We start from the raw sequence: 19,442 nt of genomic DNA on the forward strand, positions 1-19,442 counted from the left end.
TTCTAGCCTGGGATGCCATTTTTATTAACACAGCAGACTGATTCAAACAGAGGCAAAGACACAATTTTGTTCTATCTGTGCCCATGTGATTGCCTAAGATACAAGCAATGCTGAGATTTGAAAACTGTACATGAACAAGTGACAAAAAGGGAATAAAGTGCCAGATGACATCTCCCCACACAGCTCCAACCAGCTCCAGGAATTCAGCAACTGACTGCACACTTAATAATTTAAGATAAATAATTTAAAATGCACGATGGAGGAGATTTTTCTAGATTTACTCATCACATAATGTAAATCCAGGGATGAAAATGCCAGGCTGAGCAGGAAGCAGAGGCTGGTGTGGGGGATAGCACATGGACAAGGCAAGATTTGCTTGCCAGAGGCACCACAGCATTTGCAGTTTGTGGGATAAGCTCTCTGGGTCCTCACAATCTTGTCTTTTAAACAGGCCTAGCAATACAGATCTCCCAAAAATGAGCGTTCTTGCATTTCTTGGCTGTTCTGAGGATGACTTGTTTGCCAAAACAAACGGTTAAAGATTATTGAAGAAAGGTGCAAAGTAAGAAAATTAAATGCAATTAAAGCATCCTTTTCTATTTGCACTAGTATTAGACAACTCTTAGAATATTTCATATTGAGCTCTGATATGCCAGACAAAGCACCACCAAGCAGCAGTTTTACAAATCTTTTACCAATTTCAAGACCCCTCTGAACACTGGACGGTACCTACAGCAAAAGGCATGTGGCAGGAAGCACCATGCTTTGCTTTCTCTGCCAAACACAACCACAGCAACAATTACCTTCAACTGCAGCTTCTGAATTTTCCACAACTGCAAGAAGCAGAGCCCCAGGACCATGACCTTCCTCCAGCAATCAGTGGGACTGAAGGGAAGGCTGGAACTGCAGCTGAGGAAGAGGAGAGCAGAGCAGGACCTACTCCCAAGGGTCTATTATGTACTGGTGAGAGGCTCCAAATTTTTTTTTTTGCATATAGTACTGTTCACATGGCCTCCAGATTGACAGGCCTTGTGTGCTTTTAATATTAATTGGTATAAAATGAAACATGACATTCTTGATCTACAAAGCTTCTCTTCTTACAGATTTGTCAGCATTGACACATGGTCAGAACTAAGGTCCAAGAAAGGCAAATCTTGCCAAATATGTCAAAATCATAAAAGGTTCCAATATTTTTTGCCCAGATCTTACCTCACAATCTTTTTTACAATTCTTTTCCAAAGTGCAGTTGCAATGTGCTTGTGCTTTTAAGCTAGGAGGTATGCTAAGTGCACAATGAGGACTCACATTTTTGTGTGACAGAAAAATCAAAAGTGATGATGTTCAAATGTCTTGAGGGAGAACAAAAATTCTTCTCTGACATCTAACATGCAATGATAAACTCACAAAAAGATACTTTGAAAACTTCATCCCTAAGAAATTCCTATTTTCCCTCATGGAAAGAAACAAATATCAGCTTCTGCTTGGAGTGACAGCAGCTTTTCCCAGCTGCATATTCTCACATGTAAAATATATGACCCAAATGATCTTTATGAGTTCACTAAATGTCAGGATCACTTCTTTTTATTACAGATCCTTTTCACCAGGTTTCTCACGGCAAGATCAGTGCTATACAGCTCAGAAAAGCTTTGGCTCTGTCTCCTCTGCACCCTCACCCAGCTGTACCCCAAGGCACTGTCAGCAGCTCAATGAAGAACCTGGACACTGCTGCTCAATTCTGCCCATCCTTGTGCCAAACTCCATCCCAGTTATTCTTTTAGAGGAGGACATGCTGGTTTCTAGTCTTTTTTGGCTGAAAACATCCTCCTCAGTAAGCCAGAAATCATAAGTTATTTGTTATTAGTAATACATTTCATACTTTCAAAGATTTGTACTAAGCCATGACGATGAAGGCTGTCAAATCCACTCAAATGCTTCTTATTGGAAAATCAGGCCTGCATATCCACAGATCCTCCCCTCCTTCTCCCACCCAAATTAAAGCTGTAATTCCCAAAGACAGACACTCTTCTACACCACCACACATTTCATATAGTTGTTATTAATAAAGTATGAACAATGTTTGCAGAAACATTAAAGAATCAGGTCAAGAACTCTGTCTGAATACCAGTGTTATTAAATAAGCCAATCATCCAACTTTGAGTAATTAATGTCCTTGGTTTTTACTTGAAAGCTTCACTTTCGGCATGTTCATAAGAGACAAACGTCCCAAGCCAAAAGGAATGAACATGAATTAACTCTTCTGGATGCCAGTTGCAGAAGGAAGAGAAAAATGCAATATTGGCAGGCTGGATGCAGCACAGCACTTTTGATTGTAGGCTAAGTTTAGCTACAATTTGATGATTTCACCACATGTAGTCAAGGACTTGATCTGTTCCTATCTGTGCATTATCAGAGTATCTAAACAATTGTCCTAATGCATTTTAAAACTTTAAAATATAAAAAGAAAACCAACAAAGCTGATGGTATTTCCAGATCACTGAATGAAGTACTAATAACCAACAGTGTTATACAACCTGTGTTCAACAGACTGAAAATGATCTTTCCCAAATCCAAGTGACATCCTTCTGAAGCTGAAAGTGAGAGATTACAGCTGGCTGAGCACGCACTGTACTGTACACTCATTTTAAAAGCTGCCATTGTAAAAGACCCTCCAGGCTTTATGTTGGTTCCTTTGCTCTTCTTATTAAGAGCTGCAATGTTCCTCATATTTAACAATAATTAGAGGGGGAGATGGAGGAAAAATAATGAGAGGGAGAGAGGTTTATTCTTCTAAAGAGGTGCAATAAGATTAATAGCAAGACTATGGGCTATATATGTTATTTTTATTTCATCACCTCAAAACACGATAAATATTTTCCAATGGAAAAATTACGAGTATAAAATTTAGCATTATCTTTACAAATCCTTTACAGCCTCAGTGTGTGAAATCTCTCCTTCCCTCCACCAGACAACAATTATGACACAGAAATAATCTCAGGACAGCAGTTGTAGAACTTGTCTGATGCGCTCACACTTCCCCAGCAGGTTTGGGTCTTCTCCATCAGAACCATCAAATTCCTTCATAAAAGCTTCAGCTTTCTGCACAGTTATGTCTCGTGCATTGCCCTGAAGCCCTTGCAGATAATCCAGTAAAATGGTGAAATACTTGTCTGGAACCTTGAAAGAAAAAACAAAAGGAAGGAAAAACAGGTTTATCTCCCCTCTCAATATGTATTCACAATCACGTCACAGCATCACCTGAAGGACAATTAGGAGAATGGCACAGGCTTTGGTGTTTGCCAAAGTCCAACTGCAAGTGGAAATCCAAGAGGAAATGTTTTCTGCCTAGGTTTAAGCTGCCAGGAGGGATGGATGGAGCCTGGTGAGAGGAGTGTCATGTGCTCGGATGGGCAAAGCATCTGAGAGGAAATGCTCAGCAGATGTGGAAACGCTGATCAGCAAATGCAAACACTGCCTGACAGGGAGCCCAAAGCTCTGAGGGTTGGTGGAAATAAAAAACAAAACACGTTAGCCAAACCCTCCTTTTGGAAACACACATGTAAATCTTACTAAATTCAGTGAGAATTGCATGCATATGTCTGAGGGAAGAATTTTGCTGGAGTTCCCCTCGCCTTTACCCAAAAATTGATTCCTTACATGAGATACCACCCACCACTGCACACTTTGACAGAATGCTTATACAAAGGACTAGAATATAATTTGAAAAACAAACTCAAATTCAGACATATGGAAATAATTTTTAAATCATGCTGACTAAAACTGATAGGCTCTACCAACATGTCTAACATTAAAAGCACTTTAGTCATCTACAGTTGCATTATCCACATTTCACTCCCTTTCTAATTAACTAGTCAGAGATTAAGTTTTAGCTTATCTGGTACAACATGCAATTTAAATGATCATTATATTAATCTTGACAATAACTTAGGAAGGACTTTGGAAGGATTTATTCAGTACTTCATACTGAAGTACTTTCAAAAGGAATATGTGAACAGAGCTACGCTGATCTTAACTTCATGTTGTGTATCTGTGGAGCAGGTTTCAGCCAATAACAGGATATTTTTTGCTGTGAATCATGAGATGTTAAAATGATCTCACCCTGCAAATATGTTTCTCCATGTTTAACTTTACACATATAACTTGACATGAGTTAAGTTAAACACATACGTAAGTATTTAAAGGATTCGAGACTAATTATTCGAGGGTGGTTTCGATTCTGCAAAGTATCAGCATTTCAGAGCAGACATTTGAGAGCTTCAACAGACACTTAATTTACAACTTATTTCTCCATGGACATTTGGCAGCCGAACTTTGATCACTAAAACTTCTATCACTCCAAAAGAAGAGGAAGAAAGAATATTCCAACACTGCCTTCATCAATCAGGGGTATTACAAAGTAATAAATCAAAACTTAAGTCTGCGTTCAGCCTCGTAACTTGTACACTATGGAAAACCTTCTAATTCTTCACACAAACACTCTTGCATTAAAGAAACAATGCAGTTACAAAAGAAATATTAATTTTACAATGATTAACACTGAAATGGATGATATATGAAGCGTTGCTATACTATACAAACCAAACAATGAAAAATATCTACATTTTTGAAATTTTTCACTCACAATAAGCTGGTACTAATAACAGATGAATCCATTTAGACACAGACAATTCCAGTGTGACAGTGTTCCTTTAATGCAGATACTCAGTACTGAGATTTTAAAGTCAGCAACATTTCCATGTTTCAAACCTTGGCCAAATTACCTCTGTAATTTACAACTCTTGTTCTCAGAGCTCATGGCATAGACATACCCGTGCAAGTACAGTTATTATTATATCATTTAAGCAAACTGCTTGAGGGGGCAATTGAAAGCCTGCTCTAAATTTAGAAATCCTAAGTGTGCGGACTTAACATGAGGCTGCCTGAAGCCTAGAAAACATTTAGCATTTGCCCCTAAGGGTGTTCAAGTGTTCAAAAAGTCTGATTTTTTTCCTTTAACACAGCTCTGAGGTTTATTTCATCAGGAGCTCACAACACAGCACCCCGTGGGCAAGGTAAGATCATATTTCCTCCTGACTTACACAGACAGCAGAGCCATAGCAAGGACTGGAACGCACACAGAAAGTTAATGAAATCCAAATTTTAATTCTTCAGATACAGTAGTACAAAAGCAGTAATTTCAGAGGTCTTGGTGAGGTTTTCCAAGGAGGAACACAATCCTTCTTCCAAGGTCAGTTCAAGGCTGGTTTGAAATTGGAGATCAAGATCTCCCAGCACGGCTCTGGAAGTCAAAGCCAGGCTTATGGGATTTTGTTATTATTCTTTTGTTAAACTGTTTTGACCTTTTTCTTGTTTCTTTTTCTCTCTCACACACCAATCTTGCCTCTGTCTTAACTTCCTAATATACACTGGAGCTGATTAATATGGAAATAATCCCAAGTGAAATAATTCCTGTCTTTGGGAAAAGGAGGGAAACACTAGGAAAGAGTACAAGGAAAAGAACAGTTCTCACTTTTAAATTATCCTCTGCAACTCTGTATTTTCAGACCTGGAGACCTGCAGACACCCATTATTTTGCAAAGCAAAAACCAGCAGAGAGAAGCTCAGCTCACTGATGCCAGGCTGCATTTTGGGTCACCTTCCAAAGAAGCTTCAGCCACATCACCACACCCTGAAATCCAGAAGCTGAAGACTGATCTAGTAACTTCCAAAAAATGCTGTGCCAGATGATAAAGACCAACAAACAACCTGGTGTTTATTTAATCCTGGGTGCTGGAGAAGTATGCACACCATAGGTACATAGGTCTGGCTTGGAAGCTGTCAGCCAGCCACCAGATGGATTTTAAAGGAGCTTAAAACACCATTTATCTAGCAAACAATTTTAAAACCTCACAAAGAGGCCTATCAGTACAGGAAACTCGATTCAGGCCTTTGCATGGCTCTTCAGTAGGCATCCAAGTGACACCATGAGATCAAAGATGTGGCTTAGGAAGGAAAGAAACTTCTGTCTCCTTTTGTATGTTAGTCATGCTTGGATTACCAACAGATTTCATTCTGTAATGGACAGGAAGTTGAATTTGGGTATAAAAAAATATTCAAAAGAAGCTGGGTGTGCCCTCCCTATGGTCGTGATGAAGAAAGAGACTTCATCATATGCTTAATTATAAGCACTTGAGCAGTTCTACTAACTTCACTGGATCTGGATGCAGATGTTAATCATTCTCTGAAGCTCATATTCAATGCTCCTCTGATTATTAAACTACAAAATATGTGAATTTAAATAAATCAGAGCACTTCCATCAGAATTTTAAGAAAAAGGAGGTTTCATTTCAGTGTGGAGAAATAAGGAGTTAAACTGTTTTTTGATACATAAAACAAATGCTACTTACAGTTCATTGTGTCCCAGCATATTTTAACACAAACCCCAAAGTAAACAGGTAAAAAAAGCAAAAACATCCTTCTGCCTGCCAATTTCTAGGTAGCTTTGAAGAGCATACACTGATTCTGCAAGGTTGATAAAGACTTTCAGGAGAGCAACTTAGAAAACAGAAGATAGAGCAAACAACCCAGAACCCAAAATCAAATTTGTATTCTGCAACCCATCTTTTGAAAGTATTTACACCATGTGAACATTTTTGCCTTCATGAAACTCTGCTGTTAATTATCTGGCTGTGTAAAAAGGTAACACCCAATGTCAGGTGATTGGCTTTAGAGCTGCTGACTAATTTGGGTCAGGACGATTGGTATGAGTAAATGTTCAAGTGCACACAAAAAAATCAGCAAAACTTAACTGAATGTCAACAAAACGAACCAATAAGTGAGGCACTGTGCAAATGGGCAGAGGTTTGTTCTATTGCACAACAAAATGAATGACCTGACACCCTCATTTGATGCCACGACGGTCACTTATTGGAAGTTCAAATTTATGTTGTTTTTTAAGTTATGAAATGAAAGGATTTCTGTATGGATTCAAGCCTGGTTTCTGGTTATACTTTATGCTTTTCACAATCAACATCAGGTTTCACTTATATTTAAATGAGAGAGCTATTTTAACATCTTGGCAATATGGTTGTACATCTTCCATGGAGCCCAGAGATATCTGAAACAATATGAGAACTGTGGTTTGCAGTATTGGGTTCCACATTAGGAATGTCAAATTAAGGATATGACTCAAATTCTCAGCAAACTCCAGATTTAAATAAATAATGAATCTGCTCTCTTTATGCTTGCTATACATCAAGTATAAAAGTCTAGCAGGCACAGGACAATGATCAACAAAATAAAAAGATCAATGACAAGCAATTAAAATGCTTCAGCATCTTGGTTAAAAACAAAGTAATTTGTAAGTCATTAAGAATTATGAGACAAATGCATGCAGTATTAGGAAGTTTTGGTTAATAAAGAACAGCTCTAACTAATGTATAAGACTGTATCATATTTGTTCTGAGAAAAAGCAGCATGAATACAAACCTTCTCTTTATCATACATGTGCAGGAGAAGCCACGTCTGTCTTGTCTTCTGAAACTTCCATTCTTCTGGGGTTTTAGACCAGCTGTAGAAAATTAGGGGGGAAAATTGCTTAAGTGTAATACTGTGATATCAAAACATTCTTTATTTAGAAAATATTCCCTACAAGGCTTCCAAGTGACTTTGTATGCACAACATGGAGTGTCATGGCACTGTGGGACACAGATACTGGCACACATTTTGGACAGGGCCACCTGGCTTCTCTGCAAAAAGTTACAGGAGATATTATAGCCAAGAAGGTTAGAAATTTTCTTCAGAAAGCACTGATTCCTTGAAGTTAAATATGAAATCCGACCCCCCAGCTTTGGCCAGTCCTTTATGACAGATCATTTGACCAGGACAAGTGAGCACCCCAAATCCTTACCCCTGCTGCAGGGCTAACTGAGAATTTGGGGAGGCGCAGGGGACAAGAATCAAGCTTGGGTTTCAGAAAGTTTCTATTTCACAATTAACTGAAATTTATGTGAAATTAAGCAACCTCTGAAGGACTGGAAGGAGAGATTTGTGCTACAATGGTCACCTCAGCAATGGCTGCAGCTCATCACAGATGGCTGTTCTAAACAGACAAAATTCATCCTTCAGGAGTAAACGCTTTAAGGCTTGGGCTTGTCTAAATTCATGACTTAAATATTTATATTTATAGGCTAGAAAAATGGGGGTTTTATGTCTCTCTCTCATGAAGAATACTCAATACTGTTAAAAGTGAGAGGCTGAACAAATGATTAACATCTGCAAATGTTTGTTGGCTGTTTGGCAAACACATTTTCAATATACAAAATTTTAGCTGGGTTAAAATAGCACATTCATGTGCATATTGAACATGTTTTTAAAGCTGGTATATTCTGGTTTAGATAAAGGCATTTCTTTCTATTAAAAATGAGCAAACCAGTAAATCTATCTATAAAATGAAGACTACTTTTTAAAAGTATGTCCTTGAAAATCAGTATTGTAACACATACAAAATCTGACAGTACACTAAATTATCATTTGAAAAAAAAGGAAAAAAAAGAAAAGGACAAAACCCAGAAACTTTCACATTTGTTTGATTTTTCTCTAAAGAAAAGTAGGTCTCCAGAGGGTAGCATGCAAGATGCCATTAATGTTCCAGCTTGTTTTACACAGCAATAGAGAGCACAGAAATCAGTTGAAAAGCCAGCTGGGTATGAGAATTAGTATTGTTTAAACACTGTCAAGTCTAATAAAGCAAAGAGTCCTCATCTTTGGTGAATGCTGCACCAGCAAATACATTGTTCAGTCAATTCAATGAAAGAGAAAAAAAATGCGACCACAAATTTGTATAGAAAGGTTTCATGGAAGCTTCTGAAGAAAACCTAAAGAAAGAAATTATTGTCTTGATGTTCAAATTCAGAATAAAGAAAAAGAATCACAGCTCATTATGGTTATCATCAGCTAAATATATTAAAATAGCTTATAACCAAAATATAAGGTAAAATCAGACAATTAACAGTAATTCAGGAAGGACAGAGAAAACCAATAACCCAATGTATCATCCTTTATGTGCGCGAGCTAAATTTTACAGATGAGCTGATTTAGAGGTTTCTTTTGGAATAATAATACAGTAGCCAAATAAGTAGGCATAATTTGCAAAACAGATATTGCACAAAAGCAGGAGGCCAAAAAGCTGACTGATACAAGTTATAGAAATAAATAAAAAATTGTTATTATGGTGAAACCATCCCTTCTCCCATCATCCCCAGCCTAGAATCCAAAGTACTTGTGAAAGAAAATCACACAACCCTTGCTGTCAGTTGTCTTTGCAGCAAGGTGCCCGGCTGGACAACAAATGACACCACCTGAAGTGTGAGGAGCCAACAGAGAATGAAATAAACATGGCTTTTCTTGTGGGGCCAACAGCAACCTGCTCATCTGTACCCACTGATTCTGTTTGCCAGGCAAACACAGCAGCTCCCAACAGAGAAACTGGGACTTCGCAGGAAGTCCTTCAAAACAAACAAAATAAAGCAATGACAGTGCCTGTTTAGCCTGTTCTTTTATGAGGCTCATCCTCAAGAAGAAGAAGGTAAGTTTACAATTCTTTTCTACATAAATAAAGCCTGGAAACAGTTCACATTAGAGTTTTTGCAATGTAACAAGAACAAGCTGAGTGACAGATCTGTGACTGCATCCCAGGAAAGCAGTTCCTCTGCTAATGAAAACCTTTAACACATGCTTGTATTTCTCTTATTTCAACATTTGTGATGATACCCATTGGTTGGACACACCACAGAGTACTCTGAATCTTCTACTCTGCTAATTTTATATTTCTATCACAGTATCACCTGAGTACTGTTGGCATTGAAACTTTAAAAATACAGCCTGATTCCACTTAATCTCCTATAAAACTATAGGATGTTAAAATATCTTTATTACCTGGTTTATAAACAACTGAGACCAACAAATGAGTGCACTATAAGGTTAATTGCTCTTATTAACCTATTACCAAAACAATATGCTCTCTTCTACATGCTAAGGCGAGTTGCTGTACTCCTGCATCCAAGAGTCCATATGGACTTTCCCTCCTGTGAATTCTCTTGCAGAAACAAACAAAAGTCTTAGTTTGTCTTCCTGAAAGTTTCTGCTCTATATACACCACAATAATTCATATAAACAACAAATACTTTAACATAATCAACTGCAGAAAGTACATTTGTGTCCATTACAGCACCAGAGCCTCTCAAGCCATTTCTTTTGTTTTGTGATCTGTCCTATTAGAATTAAACACTACATTATTACAACAAGAAAAAAATAGTATTTTTCTTAATAGCTATAGGTGTACTCCTATTTTCAGAAAATACTCCAAAGTTTTTAACTGGTACTCCAGTTGAATCAACAATGGTTGAATCAACAATGCCTGTTTCTTCCCCTTCAGGGAAATGTTCCTTCTCTTGACCCGAATTCCTACCACACTGTGGGCAAAACACTCCTGATAATGGGTGCACAATCTTTAATGCAGATAACATGACAGCTGCTCCCCCAACAGTTATTAAAATAAAACTTCTCCACTGATTCCTATGATTATGACAGGTTTTTCCTGCTCCTGTGACAGCTTTAAAATCTATGGAAAAGCATGACTCCATGACGAAGTGAGAGGAGTATCTCCTGTTATCAGCATGACATCATTAGTACATTTTTAGAAATGCTCAACTCCTAAACTAGAACACTTCAACCCTTACAACACAAGAGATATTTCAGTTTGCTGTTTACATGCAGATAAACTTCCCTGACATACTACAGCAGGAGAAAAGGCTTTTCCTTAAGTGATCAAATATACAGAGCAAGACCAACCACATTTCAGTTAAATCCCCTTTTTTTATAGACAATTGCAACCCTTTCACAGTTTGAATTCATTTGGTCGCTTCTGGAATGATCTCTGTGAGGATCTAGTACAAACTATGAAATTGGTTGAAAAATATACATGTGTAAAACATGTATTTTTCCAGTGTGCCTCGGGCTAATTTTCAATATATTGTACAAACACTAATTGCCTTCTTTACACAGCTAATGTTTGAATCTTTCTCATAAGCTCCAGCTCATTGAAAAAGCACATTGGTTGACTTTAGTTAAAAAGAACTTAAATGTTTGTGCAAATGATCTCCCTAAATGGCTTTGAAATTGAATAGACAGAGGAAATGAATCAAATAAATCAAGCAGCTTAAGAAATTTTACATTTGGGCTTTAGTTTTTTAGCAGGAGAGTCTCATGTAGGAAAAACTGCCCAAGATTCTCACTGGTCTATCTCATAAATGACTTTTAGTGTGTCTACAATCATCTCCCATAAATCCACCCCCAAAACATGGGAATTCAGGCAGTGGAAGGAGGCAAACAGAAGGCGACTGGAGCGTGCAGGGCAGAGCCCTCGCTGGGGTGTCCCGGGAGAAGGAGATGGGGAAGGGAAAGCAGGCAAATTGGTTCCAGAAACACAGTATGAGAAAAACATTATTGTTACAAATTGGATTCAGGAAGTCAACACAATGCATCTGCTGAGACTACTGGCCAGGACAAAACTCTACAGAGCTGTCACAACCAGCAAATAATCACTGAGTGCAGAAAAGCTCAAGGCTGAGAACCAACCATTTTACTGATTCAACTTGAAAAATTATTGGGTGGGAGATAAGTCTCAAGAAAGCAGAAAGTCAGACAGGGATGTGACTGCTGACACCTTCCAGAGCACACAAGAGCACTGCTGTGTGCCAGATGCAAAGACACCTCACCTCCACCCACTGCTCAGATGAGTGCCCCTGGCAGCGCAGCCCACCCTGGATACACCTTTCAGCCTCAGTTTCTACCCAGATTGCCACCAAATTTGGATTTCTCCAGCACACAGCCCAGTTTTAGCATCAGGAATTAACTTGAAAGTTTTCTCCAGCCCTCAGAGCACAGGCTCCTGCAGCTCTCCTGTGATTTATCCCATGTCTGACATCCCCAAGCTTCCCTCAAAGGAGGGACAGAGCCATGAGCCTGGCCCATTGCACCAAAGTCAGGGCTCCACTGAAAAGATCTATGGAAAACATTAAAAGCATCTACAACACTACACAGAGACGGTCACATTCTTCCTCTGGGTACTTTTTTGTTTCGATACATGGTTATTCACCACTCTGCAACCCGTCCTTAAGGATCACCTGTGTCCTTCCACCCCAGGGAAGGCTGAACAGGAGTTATGGTACATGATTAAGGCTTGCAGGAATCAAGCTAGACCCTTTATTCCCCAAACTCTCTGCAAACAGCATCATTCCAGAGCTCACCACCCTACCCATAAAATGTGGATAACAGGTGTTTCCTCAATAAAGAACAACCATACTCCAAAAAATTCCCTCTCAGATATTTAAAGCCTTGCTGAAACGCTTGGCACTCAAGGGATGTGCTGGAATATTTCACAGTGCAATGCACACAACAGCAGCCTCTTTAAAACCCCATGCACTGGGGTTTAAGGCAACTCACTGCCCTTATAAGGCCCAAATTTGGAAACTCTGAGTGCTGTTATCAGGGCAGTCCCGAGGTGAGCCCAATGCACATATGGCCAACAGGTGAGCAGGGAATGCTGCACCTCAAAGAGGCTCCCTGGAACCCCTGGAAGCAGCAGGGAGGGAGCAAAAATTTGGCATCAGCTCACTCTTGTGGGAGAAGAGCCATTTTATGGATGGAGGTTTTATATGGATATATAAAAAATATATGGATGTGGATGGAAGTTTAACATATGCCCTTATAGAGCATATAGTGAAGTAGGAATAATAATTTTTGCTCCAGTTACAACACGCACAATTATTTAAAGGGAAATGTAAAAGTGTTTATTTTTATTGGGGGTATTCAGAGTTTCTTCTATTTCTCTCAGGGGTATTTAAAATGGATTTACTTTTACAAAGATGTTTTTTGAAGGTCTGGTGTTCCACACAAAACTGCATGCCCAGAAAGCTGCCTCGTGGTGAACTCCATTGCTCAATCCAGTGTAAGAAGAAATCTCAATTCAAGTGTGTGTGATGCTGACTGTCCTCATTTGGAAAGAACAGCCAAAATTAAAATTCTAGATAGATTTTCTGAGACTGGACTGGAACAGCTGTAGTTAAAATCCTGGAAGCACAGGGCTGTGGTAAGACCCAATATTAGGAGTAAGAGACAACTATAGGCTTTAACTGTGTTTTTCTCATGTTATGGATGAATCTGTTTATGTCCCAACTCCAATCCCTGGAGAAAGTTAATATATTTATGCTGATATTCTCAAATCCAGTTTGGAATCTAACTAAATTATGACTCAGATAAAGGTTTTTCTTATTTTCCTGGAAGAAAGAAAAGACACTAATGGAGCTCGTTTGCCAAAAGAAAACTTTCTAAAATTGTCAACAGATTTTAGAATCAGTGCCACATTTTTGGTTAAAAATCCTGGCACCATTTTTCAATCTGTGGTTTAGAAACATTTTTTAATATATTCTTCCATCTGGTTTAGACACAGTATAATGACTATAGACTTGTGAAGAGGCATGGAGAGGAAGCTTTTTTTAAACTCAGGAATCACACATGTAGGAAAAAATAAATGTGCTTTCAAGTGTCCCATTTTTGTCCTGATGTCCAGTATTAGGACAGATTGCATCTGATTGTATCTGAGAAGCAAACAGGTCACAGGATTTTCTTAGAAAGTATTTATAAAGTGAAAAGAAAGGGCCTTTGTGCCATAAAGCCAAGTTTGATTAGATTTACACAAAATATTTATCACAGCTTATCTTTTATTGCATGTACTTTTATCACTTGCCATTATTTGTAAGGTTTTATATTATGTTTGCATCCTGCAGCTTCAGCCAAGCTAGAAATGCTCTTCCTCCCCCACCACGGGCTCTGTTCAAACGCAACATGAGACGTTCCCTTGAAGAGCTTCAAGTATAAACAGATGAGACAGAAGATTGGTGGGAAGAAAAGTTGACCCAGAAAATTGTAACAATGCCTCAAACCCATGCAGCAGGTCGTGAGGAGAGCTCCTGGCTCTTACATCTGGTACAATACTCGTGGGGTGCCTCCCTGTGATTCAGCTTCTCACAGCACCGACCCACCTGCAAGTGCCAGCAGCATTCAACCTTTGCAATTTCTTTCAAAATTAGTTTCCTGATACAGTTATTTAGTTGCTGGTATCCACATTAGCCCACCTGCAGCAAAACTGCATTTTGATTAGAAAAAAAATAAAATATATAGAAGTAATAATGTGGTGAGAACTTGCTGTTGTTTTCAGTAATAACAAAAAGGTCAGGCTTGAAAGCCCACAGCTACTATTACTGTATTTCTAAGCTAAATGTGCTTTTTATTTTACATACGTTCTTAAAAAGAACACAAAGCAGGAGTTGAATTATCACAGAACAAGAATAAAAAATAGAATTTGAGCCCTTCACAGCCAATCTGTTCTGCTCCTGCAAGGAATATACAACCAAGTGCTATCCCAAAGCCCCATCTCCTCTCCAGATGTCCATCTTTCCTTGCACTTAATTCTGGTCACACTGATTCCTGCACCAGAAATAAGGGAAAGGGAAAATGAAAACAACTGTTATGGCTCCCTCCCATGAAGAACATCATGGGGGGTACGAGGAGATAAAGAGGGCCCCACACTCTGTATGAAAATCATGTAAGGAGCCAGCTGCACGTAAAATCCTTTCCAAAAGTTGGCACAAGTCCATTTATATAAATGCTTTCTGAAGATCAGATGAGCGATATGCTACCAGACCCAGAAAAAACAAATGGTCAATTCTCTTACACCAAAAAATGTCCAACTGTGGTACAGAACACTCCTGCAGGGGCACAGATTCAAGCTAAGGAGCTCATTTCATTGCTTTTTAAATTTTAAATCAGCTTCTAAAACTTTAAATGTCAAAAAAAACAACAACAACAAAAAAATACACCATCGCCAAAAACACCTCAAAAACACAACACAAAACCCACAAAAAGCACCCAAACTTTTGTGTTTTATTAATAAAACCCAATAAATGTAGGAAAATGTCATTGTTTTCCATATAGGGATGCTAAAAATAATGCTGGAAGAGAAACAAACTTGATGTGAAACTTTATCTGTGAAAGTTTTTAAGGAGGGATGTAGAAATGGCCACTTGGAGGAGGATTTGGATACTGAAAATGTTGGCTGAGTGGTTTGCTCTGAACCAGCCAGGACACCTAAGAACCAATTTAGTGCTCGTTACACTGAGCTGAAGGTTTGTGTTCCTCTGCTCTGCACGGGCTGTTTCAGGAAGCCCTGGGGCTGCAAAGTGGTGCTGGCATCCTGGGAAGGTGCCTAATCCAGCTGGGCCACCGAGCAGCAGCACTGCTGAAAATGGGCTGCCCTGCTGTACCCAGATGTCTTCAATTTGTCAGGTTGGGTGTTTCTTGTGGTTTTTTCTCTTTGCAAAAGCCTAAGGGATTTCCACAGCCAAGGGATTTCTGCAGTTCCAAAGTCCAGAGCAGCATTTTGCTGTAAGAAGGAAAAGCAATGCTGTGGTTCTGCTGAGGAGGTGCCAAATGCTGACCTGCACCACATCCCAGAACCAGGCACATCTTTCCTTTCTGCCTCAGCATCCAGCAGTCCCAGCTGCAGGGAGCCCAGCTGGCCTCTCCTTCCCACAAGATTCAAATCCTCTTCCTGCACCTTTTCCCAGTGGGGTTTCCCCAGGTCTTTGAGGAACAGGAGCTGCTTAGAGGGTGGACCATGGTCTCAGAGAACCTGAGGGGTGAAACCCAGCCCAGCAGTCTGGGTGGGTGCCAGCAGCATCTGTGAACAGACACCACCAGGGTCCTCTCCTTGCCTGACAGCCCTGCCAAAGAACTGGCCTCAAATCATTCCCATCCCTGGTGGTATCCAGGGACTCCCTCCAGGAAAGGGGAAATCCCCCCTCCAATGGAAGCTGAACCTTGAGCCTGAGCTGCAGGACTGGCCCTGTAACTCTTCTACAGAGCTCATAGATGGCAATGTCCTGTAGGTATAGAACTGCCAAATACTGGATTGTCAAATTCCTACTGAGCCCCTTTACTGAAGTGAGTTCTCTTAGGACAGTATTGAAGAACTGCTGCTTATTAATTTGGATACCAGCCCTTAATGCACTGTTGCAGCAATTACATTTGCAGGTTTTTTGGTTTTTCTCTAAATGAAATCCAAGTATTTTTATTGCTGGCTAGTTAGGCAAAGTTCATTTTTGCTACAGGAAAATGTAGCCCTCTTCAAATAACCCATCCCACAAGAGGCTCTTACAGTGCATCTGTAGCACCACATTTGGAGTTAGTCTGGACCAACAAGAATATATATAGAAACCTTAAGAAAAAACAAAACAAAAGGACGTCAGCCATCCTTGTCATTTTTTACATCCCAGCCTGGCCATCCCACAGCTGCATTCATCAGGAAGTATGGCAGAGGTGGATGGAGTGCTGCAGACCATGGCACCTGAATCTCCCAGGCTGTAACCTTACAGAATGATTTACTCTTCTTTTTGCAGAAGAGCTCTACAAAGGCCCAATATCAATATCAAGATCAACCTAGAAAGTTCAGCAGTTCACAGCCCACTCACTTTTTTTTTGATTTAGCTGAGATATTCAGCTATCTCTCACTGCATAATAAAATCTCCTGTCACACCAAGGTGTTCAGGGCAGTGTAAGATTCCCCCCTTCTAATACCCTGTGACGTGTTGCACTACTAAGATTTCAAGTCATGTATGCTTAAAGAGACTGATCTGCCAATTACTGCTTCCTGCAGATGGCTCTCATTCCAATTCAATTTCATTCATATAAAAGTAATTACTGATACCTTTTTAGGCATCATCGTATTAATAAATGTGTGAAGGAGGAGACAAGTTTTATTAAGGATCTAGTTTTATTATTTCAAAAATACTTCTTGTTATTCTAACTCTGGTTAGGAAGCCTTGACAGCTCCCTGGAGCTAATTGATTAATAATCATTGCCAACTGCATTTTAAATTTTAATTCTGGCTTTGGCTGACTAGTCTAAGTGATTCCCTAGGGCTACGAAACTCCTCACCACTACTACCAGTATTTGGGCACTGGATGAATAGTTTGAATGTGTTTGAGGAAGTGAGTAGCGGTGTTAATTCTTCCAGATCTGAATTTTATGACACAGAGAAAACATAAAAACTCCCTTTTGTGCTTCTGCCGTGTCAAGAACCTAGTCTGAATGGAGGAAGATGGGTGAGCACAAAATGCCTTTTCTCAAAGCCAGAAGGAGGGTTAGGGATGGGGCGCCTGGGCTTGGAGCCAGGAGTGAGGGAGTTTGGAGAGCCAGGGGAGAGCAGACTTCAGAAGCTGGGAGAAAAAGCTGTGCCCCACACTCCTTCAATGCAACCTCCCTGCAAATGAAAGATTCCCAAAATAAAGTAAATAACCCCTGCCATCTGCTTTTAGTTAGAAAATATCAAGAGGTAGTTTGTTGTAATACTTAGATGTGAAATGGATTATTTTAATTATTCTGGTTTTATTTGACCTGAACCATATTCTCCCCAAAGACAAATGGCAAAGATCAAAGTGCTTGTGAGAGGTTTTGAGCACTTCAGTGAGGTGGGATGATGTCTCCTTACTGTCAGGATACAGGCCTGAAGCAGACCGGTCTGTTATTAAAGACTCCTGAATCTCCCTTATATATCTCACAAGGTTTCTGAAAGTAATACCAGATGAAATAATATATTAAAGCTGCTTAATTATTCAATTAGATGCAATCTCTTTTGTATAATACTACGGAAAGATGAAAGCTGCGATAAATATCTAATGGCTACATTTAATAAACTGTTAAGAAAATTCATTTATACTAAATTTTATTTTACTGGAAATGAGTTATTAAAAAATTAGACATTAATTTTTCTTAACCAGGTTTGGAAATCAAGATGCTATTTTACAGGAAAGAGAATCAGACAAAGAGACCTTAACTATTTTTATTTGAGTATTTGTGGATTTAATACATGTAATCTAGTTTTCCCCATCTGAGGAAGCACTTTACAGTCCAGCAGTTAAGTACTGCTAATACAACTTATAAATTGTGACAACATATATGTGAAAAAATTCAGAAGATTTAACCATCCTATTGATAAAATTATCATTAAATTAAAGCAAACTAAATTTTGGGGGGAAAAAAAAAATTCACCAAGAATGCCCTGGAAGCCTCCTCAGGCATGTAAGTCATTTTAAGGGCCACCATACATACCTGGCAAACTTGGGAATTTTTGTTCCTAGTTTTATCAGCAGCTATGAAGTGGAATAAAGCTGCTCTGGTCACCTGCAGCAATACCAGGAAGGACACCCCAACCATGGAAGAGAGAAACCTCTCCCAAGATAGCCATGGAAAGGTTTGGAATATTCTTCCATTAACCCTGCACAGCCACCAGAGACCAGTGGCCTTCAGGACTGCCTGAGATGCCACTACAGAACAAAATCCATGCAAACTTCACTTTCAAAAGAAGGAATTGAGAAAAATCCTGCAGGTCTGTTGGGACAGACATTGGTACAGGGCCAAAGAAAACAGAGCCTGTGCTCAGATGGGAAGAAAGTTAAGTCTACTTTCCTTCATCTCACTTCTCTGAAAGGAGACCTTTGGACAGTCCAGGGACTTTGGTGAGTCATGAATTCATCACTGTTTAATTTATCACCTGAAAAATGGGGTATCATAACACTTTCTCAAAAGCTATCATAATAAGAGTAAATAAATCAGTGTCAAAATACTTCTCATTTATTTATCAAAACACAGTTGTGATATGCTATCAGGAAAGGTATGATGGAAAAGCAAATTATCATTATTATGGTGGGGAGAAGATAGAGACAGTATGTTTAAAAAATAATATAAAAATCTCTTTAAAGATGGGGCTAAGCAGTCAGGTATCTTTCAGTTGATGCAGTAAATGATAGATGTCAGATGAAAGGATTTGTGAATTCATGTTAATGATGTTATTAAATACACTATTTCCATATGAGAATGTTTGAACAAAATGCCCAAGTAAATATTTTGACAGCTTTGTTTCACACTGAAAAAATGGCAGAAGTGCAAAGAGACAGAAGGTTCCAAAATAAATCACTCTGCAGCTTTTACTGAAATATGCTTTGAGAGGTGTACTTGTGACCTTCCATAAAATTAATTCAAAGATTTAGAGATACAAATAATTTGATTTAGAGCCATAAAGCAGGATTAGAGTTCCCTATTCGGTTTTTCTTTTGTTAAATTTAGTGACCATTTATGGTTATGGAAATTAGAAAAGAAATCTCTTTCCTCTGCATAAACTAAATAGGACAATGAGCAGATTCTGAAAGATGGAAGAGCTACTGACTCCAACTGAGGAAAATTTACCATGGGCCTGAGCTTCCCTTTCCTTCTCCACTCAAGCCATACATAAGTGCTCATCAAAGGGTAAGAAAGCTATTCCAAACCCA

The 19,442-nt window shown here is 39.1% G+C and overlaps 1 protein-coding gene across 2 annotated transcripts in view; it reads right to left on the reverse strand.

The window, feature by feature from the left end:
* C15H7orf50 (chromosome 15 C7orf50 homolog) overlaps positions 1–19,442 on the reverse strand; it is a 122,882-nt gene continuing 103,440 nt past the window's right edge. For both annotated transcript variants that reach the window (XM_064390014.1, XM_064390013.1), the window contains exons 4-5: positions 7,486–7,567; positions 1–3,174 (exon numbers count right to left, since the gene is read on the reverse strand). In XM_064390014.1, the coding sequence (XP_064246084.1) occupies positions 2,992–3,174; positions 7,486–7,567 (265 nt within the window). In that variant the 3' untranslated portion in view covers positions 1–2,991. The remainder of the gene's footprint in view (positions 3,175–7,485; positions 7,568–19,442) is intronic.

The sequence above is a fragment of the Passer domesticus genome, chromosome 15 (genome assembly GCF_036417665.1).
Source record: "Passer domesticus isolate bPasDom1 chromosome 15, bPasDom1.hap1, whole genome shotgun sequence".
Classification (NCBI taxonomy): Eukaryota; Metazoa; Chordata; class Aves; order Passeriformes; family Passeridae; genus Passer; species Passer domesticus.